At 56.6% G+C, this 15,686-nt stretch overlaps 1 protein-coding gene across 1 annotated transcript in view; it reads right to left on the bottom strand.

Annotated features, from left to right (window-relative positions):
* Positions 1-12,539, bottom strand: part of SRRM4 (serine/arginine repetitive matrix 4) — a 41,057-nt gene extending 28,518 nt beyond the window's left edge. Inside the window, 2 exon segments of the mRNA XM_041420486.1 lie at positions 12,292-12,294; positions 12,409-12,539. Of these exon segments, the coding sequence (XP_041276420.1) occupies positions 12,292-12,294; positions 12,409-12,539 (134 nt within the window).
* Positions 12,540-15,686: the final 3,147 nt, after the last annotated feature.

Genomic DNA, 15,686 nt, shown 5'->3' with positions numbered 1-15,686 from the left:
TGATGCTTAATGCTTTAGGAAGGATTTAAGAAAAAAAAAATAAACTAATGGATGTCCTAGAAAAGAAGTGCTTTGGCACTACCTCCAGTATGGTCAGGCTGGAGGGCACCTTCACACCCAAGGGGCTGCACAGTGCCAGCTCTGCTCCTGGGACCATCAGATGTGCCCGCTCCCCTCATTGTCCAAACCCTGTGCTATTTGGCATGGCAAATGGCAGTGAAATAGTGAATTTGCCAATAACAACTCGTTAAATTTTAATCAAATAGGGAATTGTAAGCACACAGTTACCCGCAGCTCCTGGGAGCACTGAGAGATCACTTTAAAAATGAATTAGTAATTAGGCACTTTGGAAGCTGCAAGAAGGTGGCTGGAGAAGATCCACTGGGAGCAGCAATGCTTTCTTTGCCACTCACATGAAGTTTTTCCTCCTCTCTCTTAATTTTCTTCCTTTGAATTGTCACTGGAAAAGAGGACAACACACTGGAGGTTCCAATACTCAGGTAACTCCAAGAACACAACCTGTTCATGCAGCTGCCACCTGCCTGCAGAGCTACCCTGGAAATGCCTCTGGCTGAGACTCTCTGCTGCCCCATCCATCCACTCAGGCTGGGGAAGGAACACCCAGGTCACCAGATGCTGTTCATTAACACACTGGAGGTTCCAATACTCAGGTAACTCCAAGAACACAACCTGTTCATGCAGCTGCCACCTGCCTGCAGAGCTACCCTGGAAATGCCTCTGGCTGAGACTCTCTGCTGCCCCATCTATCCACTCAGGCTGAGAACAGGGACACCCAGGTCACCAGATGCTGTTCATAAACCCTGAGCCACCCCATGTGCCACAACACAGGCATGGTGCTCACTAGGGAACAGAGATTCCCAAGGGCTCCACTTGAAATTACTCCAAAATTTAAAAATGCTCGAATCCCCCAGGACAGACTCAGGTGTGCAGCCAAATGGATGTCCCCAACTTGGGTGCCAAATGGGTGTCCCCAGCCAGGGCATCACCTGGGCAGGGTCTGGTGACACGGGGTTCCCTGGCCATCCTCCTCTTTGGGACTTGTCTCCTGAACATCCAGCCCCCTGTGACGTACAGGGCTGCACAGCCAGGGCCACTCTGGGGCCAGGAGGGCTCCACAACATCGTGAGGAGCAGATGTCCCCACACAGAGCAGAGTGGGCAGAAATAGCTCCCTTGGAAAGGAATTAACCAACAGATTTCTGCTGCTGAGCAATGAGCCTGCAACAATCCCAGCCCAGCAGGGGATGTGGAAAGTGGACTTTAAACTCCCACCCTCACTTGCAGACAGAGGCTTTTTGTGACCAAAAAGGGCCTTTGCTTCCCTGTGTGTGCAGTGACAGCTGAGCTGGGAAGCTCCTGAATTGCAGCTTCATGGGTGGGAGTGTTTAGTTTGACTCCAATCCTCTTTTCCTGCAATACCTCCTGGTCCTGTGGGAAACACCTCAGTGGTCAGGGCTGCCTGCCCAGGAAGGACTGGTGAAGACGTTTTGGGTAAAGGAGAGTTTCTGGAAGGGAAGACAGGGCCTTTTCTCTTCCCACTGTGCTGCAAGGTGGAAAAGGTTGTTATAGCTGTGCCATCCCTGCCACACACAGGGCTGTGGGGTGCTCAGTGCTGTGTGGGAGTCAGAGCCAGAAAGAAACCTCCCGTGTGCTCTCAGGTCCCCAGCCATCCACACTACCCTGCAACTCTGGCCATTGTCTTAAGTCATCTCAAAAAAGAAAAAGGGGATATTTGTCAGCTTGCTGCTTCCTAGGGGGAAGATTTGGAAGAGGCAGGTGAGTCTCCATGGCAGACCCTGCCAGGACAGGCTGCAGAGAATCATTTCAGTTTCCATCCCATCCATCTTTAATTGGGTGTAATAATAATTTTATTGCTTGCTGGGATTTGTGAGGCTGAACTAATATTTGTAAAATGCTTTGCTATCCTCAGCTGAAAGGCAATCTAGAGTGGCAAAGCCCTGGTGTTATTCACATTTGGATAATCCAGAATTATTCATAAACAAAATCAAGATTATGCAAATATATTCATTAGTTCTCAGAATACCTCCAGGAAAATAGGGGAATTAGTTTTGTTAACAATTATGTATTATGTAAGTGTGTCTCTAAGCACGCACAGCCCCAGTGCTGGGGCACATTTGCCTGGGACTCATCCCGGGATCCCAGAGGGCTGGAGAACAAAGGTTTGGCCTGTACAAAGCCACCACCTCAATTTTGGGATATCCTGAAGCCCCACAGAAAATGACAGCGAACAGCACAGAGCCCTGTGCCCTGCCAGGGTCCCCCTGGCTGCCCTACTGACACCCCCAGTATCCCCTCGCAGACAGCCCACGTGTGAGCACCATCACCTTACCCCCCAAACCAGCCTTCCCTACCCAAATGAGGGCTTCCACAGCACGTGCAGGGCCAAGAGGCTGTAGATTTGGGATCTGGAGGCAGCCCCCTCACCCAGGGCCTGCCCTTTGTGCCCAGCACAAGCCCTCACACGATGCCAGCTTGTGCCCAGCCTGGCATTCCGCAGTGTGTGACCGTCTATTTGGGATGTGCTGGGAAACGGGAGATAAAGGTGCAGTGAAAATACTGCATGGTTTAATTAATGCCACATGCCTTTCACTCTATAGGTTGTGTGGATGGTTAATTATTTTTATAAAGAAAATAATTAGTCCCAATCAAGGCAGAAGCTCTCCAGAATTACAGCTCATTAACCACTCTCACATTTTTCTGTTCTATAAAAAGTCATGTGGTGCTGATGAAGATTATAGACCCTTGGAATCAGCATTAAATACAAATTCAGACAGTGTTACCATCCTATTACCATCAACTGCATCGACTTGGCTTCGGTAATTGCAGCTGGAGATGAAGGGCAGGGATTTCTGCTCCACACAATCTCTGGAAACAAGCACCCTGCCCATCAGTTTGCCGCAAACAACGTGACACCAAGCCCTGACTTGGCTGAGTGCAGCCCTGAGGAGATGACAGCCACCAAGGACAGAGGGGAAAGCTTTGCTGGGCATGTGAAGATGAGTGCTCAGGGTTGCTTCAGCTCCTGTTTGCAGTGGGGCTCTCCTGCACACAGAATCTGCCCTTTGGCAAAGCCACCAGTCCAGTGGATGCAAGGGGCCAGGAAATGCAGAGGGGACAAGGAGCAACCTTTAAGCAGTGGGATTATCCTCATGGGACATGGGGAAAATAGGGCATGGGGGGATGCTCTTGCCAGGGATGGGGGAGCATCTGCAAGCATCTCCCTCTGGGCTGTGCTAGTCCAGGCACTGGTCCAGTTCTATTGAACGTGGCAGAGACCTCGCTCAAAGCCTAATTGAAAGAAATCACAGCACATTAAAGGGAGTTCAGGTCAAATCAATACCAACGTGCTGGGGAGGGCGAGCGGGGGGAGCAGAGCACTGGCTGAGCCCCAGTGCCAGCTCTGCAGGCAGGGCACAGGCTGTGTCCAGGGGCTCCACTGCCTGCTTTTCCACCACGGGCAGGCAAGGTGAGACCTGCTGTCCTCTGCTCTGCGCAGGACAAACCCAGCAGCAATGCAGGCTGAGGGCTGGCTGTGGCAGCCAGCAGTGGGGAGGGGTAGGGGAGCCATGGGTCCTCAGGATCCTGCTTTTTAGTTTCCATTAATCAAGGATGGATGTGCCCTGGGTGGCATTCACAGCCCAGAGAGCAGGCAGCCAGCACTTCGGACCACGAGCCTCCACTGCAAAATTAACCCACCCATCCCCGTGGCACAGCTCCCATGCACAGAGCCCTTGGGCATCTGAGCCCTCTTGGGGGGACAGGGAAATTGGGGCTCTGGGTAGAAAAAAGCATTTGTGGTGAACTCCTGAGGCAATGGGGGAGTAACTACTGCCACAAGGCAGCACAGAGCAGGAGCTAAACCTTCCACTGGCACATGCTGCCAGTGTTGTGCTTTTGCCTCTGCCCGTGCGGGTGCAGAGATGTTCCACACTCACAGTGAGGGCAGGGATAGAGACAGAGACCCTGGCAGCCTGGAATCAACAAAATACCCAAAACCCCTCCAAAACATATGAAGAACATCCTTCACCTTCACTGGCTGCCCACATGGGGGAAGTGTTTGGGAGAGCACAAGGACTGGTCCAAAACCACACCAACAACTTCTCCAGCCACCAGACAGAACTGAATCCCTTCATTTGGGGATGTCCAGGAATCCTAGAGGAGATGCAGCCAACATAGCCTGTGCCCTGCAGAGCTCAGCCCCACTCAGGGACTCCCAGGGGCCAGAGGAGGTCACCAGGAGACCAAGATTAGGAGACTCAGGGCACAGCCAGGCCCACAGCCCACGGATCCCACTGCTCCCCAGCAGGTCAGGCTGCAAAGCTCCCTGTTTCAGGGGTTACACCACAGCTCCCTTTGCTCCTCCTCCACTGGTGGTGCCCACCCAGACCCCCTGCACCTCCCTCTCCGTGGCATTATCCTCCTGCCCCTCTGCTGCCTTGGCCCTGCATCATCACCCTCTAACCCTGCCAAGGCGTGGCTGATGGGCAGACAAAGGCAGGGATGGGGTGGAGGTGAGGGATAACCACGGAGGCTGTTCCACACACAGGGAAGGGCAGGTGACACATGACAAGTTTTGTTGCTTTGGGTTTTTTTGTCTGTAAGTTGCCAGTCTTGGAATTTTCTGGAGAATAAAAACCCCATCCCTTCAAAGAAGTGCTGAAGGCAGTTATCTTGCTTGTCCCCATCATAACAATCCTGACCAGGCTGTGATCAGAGCAGGGGGATTTGAGGAGGGCAAATGCTTTATAGGAAATAAGTTCTCTGAGTGAAAGCACCAGCCTCAGGAGTAGATCTGCCCAAATCCCAAACTGCCTCCTGCACCCTCTGGGCCACAGCCACGTCCATGCCCTGGCAGAGCAGGGTTGCTTTGCTGGCTGCAGCGGATGGAGCTGTGGAGAATGAGTTCTGTTATACTGACATGCTCTTACAGATTGGTCTTACACTTGCACAGCTTTGGTGGGCAGGGGATTGTACGGCAGCTCCAGCTGACCCACAGATTAATGCAGCAGGAGCTCTTTAACTGTGAAATCTCTCTTAATGCAAAAATATTTCTCTTGCTGGGCAGTAGCTAATTCTTCATCCTGACGGTAATGTAGCTCAAATCTCAGCCTCCTGCCCCACTCTGTTCCAGTCACCCTCCAACACACGTGGGCACAGAGATAAATTCAATACAACCAGCCCATTGTCAAAGTGCCATCAAGTTCCTGCTGGAATTTGATGTTTGTGGCAGTGCAAACCCATTTTCTCATCGTTGCCTGTGGGTCTCAGAGCATTTCAGCCACCCTGTGGGCTGCGAGACGGGCACCTGACCCCAATCCTGGAACCCAGCAGCAGAAAGCGTCATCGTTGCCTGTGGGTCTCAGAGCATTTCAGCCACCCTGTGGGCTGCAAGACCCCAGCCCTGGAACCCAGCAGCAGAAAGCACCCACAGCCCATACCAGCAAGTGACAGCCTCCCCTGCCCCAGGGAGGAGAGAGAAGAGCAGCCCCACAGGCAGCAGGACCCTGCCCACAGTGTCCCCTCTGCCCACCCAGAGGTGAACGAGGAGATGCCCCTGGCTGGGGCTGGGCAGAAGCTGATTCTTCTCCCCTAGTAACTAGACATAAATTAAACATGGAGAGTTAAACAGGTCATCAGTGGAGCCCCAACCTCGCTGCCTCCAGACCAGAGACTCATTTCAGCCCGCCTCAAACACCAGTACAGTTTTTAATAGAGTTTATTTTGCCACTTGCATTATTTTTCGTAAGCCCTTCCTGCAGTCCCTGCTGCGTTGGCAGGGAAAGTGTTCCCGCCGCGTGCGAAAGAAACGGCTATTTTTAAACTCCCCGTGTTTGTCAGCGCTTTCAGCTCGAGTGGCTGATGGAGAAGCCGGTTTTGCAGCACCCAGTGTCCCGCAGAGGGTCGCGTGGCCTTTGCCAGGAGATGGTGGCACAGACGTGGGCACTGTGCCTGGCCACGCTGCCGGGGGTGATGGTCCAGCCCGCTCACCCCGGCACGTGCCAGATGCACACCAAAACCCTGGGATGGATTCTGTGCTGCTGGGACCCACCACTGCCACCAGATTTCAGGCATCACAACCTCTGTGCCTTTGCAGACACCTATGAAATCATCAAGCAAGGCTGCAAACACAAGCTGGCTCCCAGGATTTGGCCTTTCTCCCTGCCCTTTGCTGGGAATGCCAAAGGGCTCCAAGCCAGGCAGCAAACCCAGGCCTGTTTTCCAGCTGATGGCACCCAAGGGGGTGGAGGAGGTTTGTGGGTCACAGGGAAGAGCTGTGGGTCACAGCAGATGCAGTCTCAGAACAGCAAAGAGCCTTTGGGGGCTCATGCCAGAGCAGGGCTGTGGCAAAAGCCCTGGCACCCTCTGCAGCTGAAACACTGGTGGGATTTTCTGGCCCGGGTCAGGCTTTGCAGTGATGAAGAGGTTTCATTGCCCACAGGTAGAAAATGAAAAAAATAAAAAAAAAAAAAAAAAGAGAGAGAGAGAAAAGGAAAGGGTGGTCATGCATTAAATTATTTCATTTCAGTGACGCGGGGGTTGCCTTTGGTAAGTCCAGCTTATAGGGGAATAGAGGCATGGAAAGGTACAGCCACCAGCCATGGAGATGTGGGAAGGGGTAGGAATGGGGCTGAGCAGAGAAGGCCAGGGAAATCTCCCAAGCCCAGGGAGCCTGGTGAGAGAAGAGACCCCCAACACACTGCAGAGGCTCTTTCTGGGGTCAAGCTGCAGCAGGACAGGCTGTCCCAGATGACAGGGCAGGACGGTGACAGCAAGGAGACACGAGCAGCCACAGGACCTGGCGCTGGGCAGAAGCTCCTTAGCAATCCCTGTCATCAAGGTCATCACTGCTATTTATTATTCAGGGCCTCTCAGCCCTAAATATTCATTAGCAGGACTTTGCGGGAGGGGTGTGAACACGTGCATGGGGTTCAAGTGTCCTGCGGTCCTGCCTCTCCAGGGATGGGGACTGGCTGGAGCTGGGGCTGCTACCTGAGCCAGGCAAGGATGAACTCCAGCCCTGCAAGACCCTAAACTGTCATATGTCACCCTGGTCTGGTTCTCCACGCTCCATGAAACAGCCACACAAGAGTGCTGGGATGCTGCTGAGGCAGGGAGGGCACCCCATGGTCAGCACAGACCCCACCAGTGCTACCCTCACAGACCCACCACCCCCAGCATCTGCAGACAGGGGGCTGCCTGGCAGCCAGGCCAATGTCTCCAGTGGGTTTGATCAAGGGTGAAATCAAATATTTGTACAGAACCATTCCTCCAGCCAGCCAGGGGAATTGTCCTCCCTTTTGCTTCCTTCCACCTGATTTCATCCCTCATCTAAAGAGATTGGATACGGTGCTTCCCTGGCACAGCATGGACACCACAGGCTCCCCCTTGGCCAGAGGTGGGGCAGCAGCAAATCCCGGATTTAGGAGACCCTTATCCTGTGTTTCCTCAGCAGCTGCTGTGGCCCTTCACTCTCAGCAGCAGGGCCAGGTTGTGCCCGTGTTCTTACTGGCGAGCATGGGAGCAGGACCCATGGTTTGGGCCCCAAGCAGAGCTCAGCAAAGCTCTCAAGCGGACTTTTACAGGTAAGAAATTACCTGTCCCCAAAATCACAGCGCTTCCCAGCAGAGAGGCCAGCAGTGTCACGGTGCCAGCACCAGTCCAGAGCAGAGGCAGATGGACAGGGCCGGGGGAAAGGAGGAGGATGAGGATGATGAAGGCTCTGCGAGCAGCAGGGAGCGGGTCCTGCGGGCATTCCCAGCTTCTTCCCCTCACTCAGCTGCCCCCAGCCCCCCGGCAATTCCGAGCTGCCTAATTAGCTCTCCCTGCTCCCAGCGCCGTCCAGCTGGAGCCGGAGGGCAGGGGCAGACAAAAGCCTCGCTATTGACAGCCCCTCCGAGGAAGGGGCTTTTCTTCTCCCCCTCGCTTTTCTTTTCAAGCCCCTCTCCCCCCGCCTTGGGCCGGGGCCACGGGCTCATTAGCACTTGTGCTCGCTGGATGGAGGCAGCAGATGGCAGCCAGGCTGCTGGCGCGCCCGGCCCCGCCGCCGCCTCTCCCGCGGAACAGATGCCCGGCCAGCAAGGGGGAGGATTAACGGGAGTGGGGGCCAGCGGCACGGCAGGGCTGCCAGCGGGGCTTCCTCCCCGGCAGCACACCCCACGTCCCTGCCCAGGAGCTGCCAGCCCGCTGGGACTCGCGACCGCCAAAGGAAGCCAGAGGTTGGGATGGCCAAAAGTCGCCGCAAAGGCCGCAGCTGCTGCTTTGTGCGCTCGCTGGGGTACCGAGACCTCCGACACTGCGGTGCCATGGCTCCTGCCTTGTCCCCGTGCAGCGGGAGGACGCGTCTCCCTTGTCCCAGCACGTTCGCAGCAGCGCCCAGACTCCTCTCCAAGATCACCCGCAATGGCAAGCTACGGTTTAATCCCACTTCAGCAGCACATCCCTCCCCCTCCGTGCACGGTGCATCCCGGGGGATTAAGGGTTAAAGCACAAATCCCCAGCGCTGCCCTGATGTGACCCACTTAGACCATCTGGCAGGGAGGGATGCAGGAGCCTCCTCTCCCCGGCGCTCACTCGGCAGCACCGGCTGCCCCAGGAGCTGACACCAGCGCCCGCAGGCCCCAGCCCCGGAGTGCCCAAAAGTGGATTTCGGCTGAGTTTCCGGGGACAGGACAGAGACAGGGCAGCTCATGCCAACAGCACCGTAGCTGGCAGTGTGGCAGCAGAGAACTAAACCAGCCCCAGAATCATCCCACAAGCCCCCACACTCCCACCAGCTCCAGTTCCCTGGAGCATCTCCTGCCTGGATGTCCCCAGGTCCCGGCATCGGTGCTGATGGAATTCTTAGCAGTGCTTGCTCCAAGAGGACAGGGCTCCCGGCCTCGTGCTGTCCCCGAGGTCACAGCCAGGGAAGAGATGCAGACAAAAACCCAGCCCAGAGGCTGGGTGGATCCTGCTCTGGGGCTGGGGCCAGAGCATGGCGTTCATACTCATCCCCAAAGGCCAGTGGCACCTTAACACAGCAGATTTTAAAAGCATTTTCAGTTCACCAGAGGCAAAGCCCCATCCTCATGGGCCAGTGAGAGAGACTGAGGGCACCCCGGTTTGGCAGAGGAGCTCAGGGCAGGGTAGGTGGTCCTTGACCCTGTCCCCATCCCTCCCCAGCACACTGGGCACAAAACCCCCTCAAATCCCACACTGGGATTTTGCATATGCTGGAGCAATTCCCCTGCAAAGGCAAGCTCTGGGTCAGCCCCAACCTCCCCTCACCATGCAATCCCTCAGCCTCAGCTGCACAGCAAAGCCTCACCATGCCCTGTGTGGGCAAAGGTTAATTGGAAAAGCCCCTTTCCCCATCACCTCGGTTTTTCCTTTCACTCTGCAAACTGGTCAATAATCCATTTACTTTGGCAGAGCTCTGCTCTGGGCACAAAGCTGTCTGGGGGGCTGGATTTAATGCCCCCTCCAGCCCCAGCAGGAGGGAAGATATTAATGTACTCTTTTGTTCCAGCATGAACTGTGGGTTTAGCAAAGCTTTAACCCCCCCAACCTCCAAGACAGCTTGAGGGGAATTCAGATGGAAGAGGCTTTACCTGCAGAAGCAGCAGAAAGGTAGTGGTGAGGTATGGGGCAAGGGGAAAAAGCATCCCTTTCTGTCCAGGTAACCCCACTGCTGCCCCACAAGGATCCAGGATTGGGCCCTTAGCCATTGTCAGGGCACTCTGCAGGATGTTTTGGGCTACGGACACTGGGGGTGGTCCCTGGCAGGACCCCCATGGTGCAGTTGAGCCCCTTGACACTCCACGAGGGCACAAGCCCAGCCAGGAAAACTGATGGGAGGTGGGCAGCGCTGGCCTAGAAACCATGGCAGCGTCTCACTGCTGTGGGAAGCACGGGGCCGGATCCAGGGCAGGGTGTTTGCAGGGGACCAGCTGTCAAGTGTGGGAGAAAACAGGAATCCAGATGGTCATCTTAATATTTCATTTGGCTAACTGGTTTCCCCATCTCCTCTCTGGCACCACAGTCATTTGCTCTTAAATTAGTCGGGAGCATCGTCAGGGAAGAGAGGCTGGTCCAAGCATTGGCACAGCAAAACCTTCCGGAAAAACAAACCCAGAGCAGAGCCAGGCAACAGAGACCTCTACAAGAGGAGATGCTGCAAGCCTTGGGTCTGCTCTCTCCACGGATGGGGAGCAAGAGCCTGGCTCTGGCTACTGCTGGACTACAAGCCTAGGGCCAGCTTGGGGACATCACTGTGCAGCTCAGCAGGGACCTGCTGCAAAGCCCCTGAGAGTGAAGATCTGGCATGTCAGAGGTGTGATCCTGCCCAGATGGCAGCTTGGGCTCCTGGCAGAGCCCTCTGGGATGCGAGCCGAGCCGGCAGCACCGATGAGAAGAGCTGGGAACCACAGCACCTCTGTCCCCGCAGCCTTTGGTGGCAGCCCCTGAAGCAGCAGAGCCCCTCCGTGCCTGGGGCAGAGTGAGTGCAGCGAGCGCCCCATGGACCCCGGGGTGAGCCCTGCCGGGCTGGCCCCACTCTGTGCAGCTGCCACACCGCAGGGAACATCCCCGGACCGGGCAGGACACACCGCCAGGGGACAAAAGGAGCCGGGCTGCACAGACCCGGCAGCGGCGTGGCCGGAGCACAGCCGGTGTGGGCACCCGGATCTGCTGGTGCCCACCACAAACCACAGCAAAGCCGAGCTGATGGGGCCGCTTTGCTCTGTGCCAAGAGCTCCTGCACTCTTTCACTCCCACCGGAGCTGTCACTACCGACAGCACGGAGAGGAGCACACATTTGGGAACTTTTTAATGGATGTGCAAGCACCCCGAGCCGCGGTGCTCAGCCCCACCACGATGTCTGAGCCATCCAAACTGCTGGCTAGATAGAGCCAGGCATCATTCCTGGCATCCAGGCTGGCTGTATTTCCCTAAAACCTGAATTTGTTGCCTTATTACACCTCCAACTGCAAGATATTTAAGCTCACTCAGGAAAGTCCAGGTGGGAGTGTGTGTGAGCCAGCCCTCAGCCCTTCAGGTGCCGACCATACCCGATGCAGGGATGAAGAAAAACACAGAGGTTCCTCTCTGCACAAAGGCTGAAGCCCTGCAAACACTGCCTGTGGAAACAAGAGTTGCTTTTCTCAGTTGGAGGCTGAACCCATGCCTTTCCCATTTTCCTACCCAGATTAATGGAAATCAGAGAGATTGGAAAAATTGACGCTCAGCAGCTGGGCTGCAGAGGCAGAAGGGTCCCCCATCCCCACTGCTCCTGTGGCTCACAGCCTCCACTGGCACGGGAAGCATCCGAAATGGCTCATTCCAAAGGATCTCTCTCCTCCCTAGTACAGGCTTAGCCCCCAACACCCAGACTCCAGCAGACTGAGCCCCTCTCCTCTACAGACACAGCACCTCCACGGAACTTTGGCTGGCTCCCCACACCAGCTGGGCAGAACCCGGCAGAAGAAAAACAGAGCAAAGAGAGAGGAAAGCCAGCAAAAAAGTCCTTTGTTTATAAAAGCAGCACAAATAGGATATTATTAACAAATACTGAGACAAGCAGCAAAATAAAGCTGGTCTAAATTAGAGTGTGCATGGCTGTGAGGAAGCCACACGGACCTTTGCCTGTGTGACAGTCTGGCAGAGAGGCTCAAGGGGTACCTGCAGCCCCCTTGCCTCTTTTCACAGGTTTCTCTGTTGCTCAGCCACTGGCAAACATGAGAGCATCGACTTTCCTGGAGCAGGAGGACAGAACAGGTACTGGGTGAGCAAAATCAAGGCTGCTTGGCTGTGGGACATGGGGGACACCATCCCCAGAGCTGTCCCTGTCCACGGCAGTGACCAGGCTGCCTGCACTGTGTGTCCCTGGGGGGCACCAGCCTCCCCTCGGTGACAGGGCAGGGTCCAGCCCCAGGGGGCTGCTTCCCTTCCCAGGCTTCATCTTCCCAAGGGTTCCAGGGGAAAGGCTGACAAAGAGACAAGGCCACCAGCAGGACACACAGCCCAGGGCTCTGCACAGTGGAGATGGAGCTGGTCACACTGTCCAGCTGATGCCCCCCATCACTGCCCCCTCTCCATAGCCCAGCTAGAGCTTTGCAGATCCTCATCCTGCTCCCAGGCTCCAACCACCACCGAGCCAAAGTTTCCCAAACCTGCTCAGCTCTGGAGCACAGCACCTGCCCAGGGAGGGGGCTCAGCCAGCCAGCACCCCCAGCCTCAGGCATGGGGAGGGTGCCCCGGCTCCTCCAGCCACGAACTGCTGGTGGCGGGGGACACACTCAGGACTCTCCTTATGGTGGGAAGGGGACTAGAGGTGGGGAAGGACACGGGGCCTGCCAGAGCCCCCCTCCCTTGCCCCGGTAGCCCTTACCTGGGCAGCGGCTTGCGGGCGGTGATGCTGGCCACGATGATGCTCTCGGGTCGCGGCGTGGCCACGGCTTTGAAGGTGCCTCTCCAGAACTTTTCGAAGAGCTGCTTCTCGCCCTGCTGCACGCCGGCCATGGCCCCGGGACCCACGGCCAGCCCCGGCCGGCCTCGCCGCTGTCCGCGGTGCTGAGCGCTACATCCCCCGCGCCGCCCGGCCCGGCCCGCAGCCCGGCCCGCTGCGGGGAGTGCGGCCCCGGCCGCCCCCGCCTCCCGTGCGGGCAGAGGGGCCGGGCCCGCCGCCGTCCCCTCCCCGGTACCGCCCCGCCGCAGCTGCGCCCGGAGCGGCGGAGCCGAGCCCGGGGAGGGGGCGGCTCCGGGGACCGCGACCCGCTCGGGTGGTGTCCGCTCCCCCCGCCTGGTGGCTCCTGGGGGGGCTTCCAGCCCCTCGCAGCCCCCAGGGCCGTCCGTGCGCCATCCCCATCGTTTCCTTCCCCAGCCGAGAGGCCAATTCCAGCTCGCTGCCGGATCGCGGGCACCGCCGCACTTTGCCCTTTGCGGGGCACAGACCCTCCAGGGCACAGCGAGTCCCCGTCCCGCACAGAGGCTGCCAGCAGCCTTCGTGTTTGCCCAGTCCCGACCGTACACAAGTAAGGAAAGGGAGAGTCTGGACCACAGCTGAGGGAGAAAGCAGCAGGAGGCCGTAGAGACCGCTCTATAACTTGTCCACACCGAGACCCATATGGGTCCGAGAATTCGAAATACAACCACTTTTCTGCCCCTCTCCACCTCTCTTCCCATTTAACTGGGAAGGGGTAGGGATGGAGCATGCAGTTCCTCGGCTCCAGTGCAGTGGCAGTCTGGGAATCCCACAGTGGTGTCCCAACCAGCTCAGAAACCAATTCCTCACCTTCCAGGCAGGATTTGACCCGCCAGGATCGGACGCGGGGAGGGAAGAAGAGCTGCGGCGGTGCAAGTGCCGCGCTGCGATTTCCCTCAGCCTCTGCGCTGAGTACAATAAAAACGTCTTTAGGAGAAAACGCTTCTTCTACCACATGCTTTGAAGCGCAAGTAAAAGCTGATGACCTTGGATGAATGAGACTGTCTCTATTGTGCCTCAGAAACCATCACGATACGCTTATGTAAGCGGCGGGGGGATAATGGAGCCGGGAACAATAGGCGGTGGGAGCCGGAGAAGAGGGAAAATCATGAGGAAACTTAATCGCTTCTTTGCGACAAATACAACACCAGCAGAAGGCTCGTTCTGGCGGCGTTGTTTGCCAACTCCTCCTTCCCTGGCCCGTCTGTGCCGCCGGCAGCCGGGGTCAGGAGCGGCGTCCCCGCAGCACCGGCGGCACACGCGGGCCGGGCTTTGTGCCGCGGGGCACGGGCGGCTGGACAGGGATGCTGGGGAAGCGGCAGCAGCCGGAGCGGGCACGGATCCAGCAGGGCTTATAGAAACACTGTCAGCTCTGCCAAACAATGCCTAAAAACCCGACAGGGAAGGACAGCGCTCATGCACGGCGCGGAGATGCTCGCTGGGAGGATGCTCCTCCCAGGAAACCGCCCAAGGGAAAGGCCGGCTCGGAGCTGCTGCTCCAGCCCAGGGCACGCTGCTGTGGGCAGATATCAGAGCGAGGATCCTCCAGGGACAGTCACAGGCAGGAAAGGGCAGAAGGAGCAGGAGAAAGGATTTGAGAGGGTTAGAGCTGCCACGCTGTGAAAGCACGGCTCGGGAGGGCACACACCGCAGCCCCAGGACAGCCACCAGTGGCCCAGCGCCCTTCTCCTGCAGCTGGGCAGGGACAGGGACTCCCCACCCGAGCAAATCCAAGCTTGGCTTTCCCCTGGCCCTTCCAGTCATTTCCACAGAGCACAGGCTGTTCATTAGGAACCTATTTCCCCTTCAGAGCACATTAAACTCAATAAATAAGAGATCAGGTGTTAAGCACACACACTCCCCAGTCTTCCTCTGATTTGCTGGTGAGTGCCCCAAACGTGGGGTGAGGGTCAGGCAGGAGCCCCACCGGCACTGTCAGCCCCAACCCTCCTCTGGTGCCTCATTAACCACACACCCTGCTAGGCACCACCATCCCCTGGGCTTTGCAGGATGAGCCCAACCAACCCCAGCTGCAACCAGTGGCACTCCGGGGCGTTTCACCCCCTTCCACCAGTGATCTCTCTAATCGCCCTAACATTAAGTCCCAAATAAAAGGAATAATAAATGTTTGCACTATTAAATTAGCAGCACGGGTGGTGTGTGGGCAGGAGGAAGGCTGAGATCATTACAAGAGCCTCTCTCCTGGTGTACCTTGTGGAGACATCAGCGAGCCAATTAAGCAATTGGCTGGGTTAACGGAGGCTCCCAGGAATAGACTTCCCTGCTATAGAATAACTGCGCAGTAATAAATTGTCTCATAAATAAACAGCCTGAGAAAGCATTACAAGATACCCAGAAAAAGCACTATATCACAAGCAGAACGGACGCTGTGTGCATCTGGTGTGTCTATTAACCCATGGCATTGCCAACACTTCTCTGAACTGGGGCTGGTGTCCCTCTGGGGGCTGTGGGGCTGGTCCCGTGGGGGTGGGCATGGCCACAGCATCCCCGGAGCCCCTGTAGGTGCTGCCTGCCCTGTGGGACCACTGTTTGCCAGCAGCACAGAGCCCTCAGTTAGTCACCCATGGGAGTGCCATAAATGCCAGCCTGGGTTATTTACAGCTGCAGCAGTAACATGGGGCTCTGCCAGGTTCAAATGTTTGCTATAAACTACAGAGCATATGAGTCCTGGGATGGGAACAGGGAAACTGGGACTTAAAGGACAATTGCACTTTTTCCTCTTAATCAGGACCTATAAATAAAATAGAATATAAAAACTGTCTTCTTTAAAGAGCTCCTCTTTCATTATTTGGGGTTAAGTAACACTTTTAAAGGGCTTCCCCCCTATGCACGGGGGGCTGCAGACCAGGCTCTCCCCAAGGCTCCTGGCTCCCAGCCCTGCTTGCCACACCTGGCTCTGCAGCCCTACAGCCCCCTGTACCCCACAATTAAACACCCAGAACCCTCCTGACCTCCCAAACCTCCCCTCAGAATCCAAACCCCCCTGGGAAATGTGAGAGGCACCCACCTGGCTCAGGGCCAGAGGAGCTCCAGCCATGCCTTCTCCTGCTTTTTCCTCTTCCACATTTAAAGGGCCCCATGCCCTCATCCCCTCCCACACACAGGCTTTGATTTTGAGGGTATGGAGAGAAGAGAGGGGTCCCTGCTCTGGTGAACACCCACTG

This window comes from Onychostruthus taczanowskii, unplaced genomic scaffold (assembly GCF_017590055.1).
Source record: "Onychostruthus taczanowskii isolate IOZ18803 unplaced genomic scaffold, ASM1759005v1 scaffold64, whole genome shotgun sequence".
Classification (NCBI taxonomy): domain Eukaryota; kingdom Metazoa; phylum Chordata; class Aves; order Passeriformes; family Passeridae; genus Onychostruthus; species Onychostruthus taczanowskii.
The sequence above is the reverse complement of the archived record's forward strand: the minus strand, read 5'-3'. Positions and strand labels throughout refer to the sequence as shown.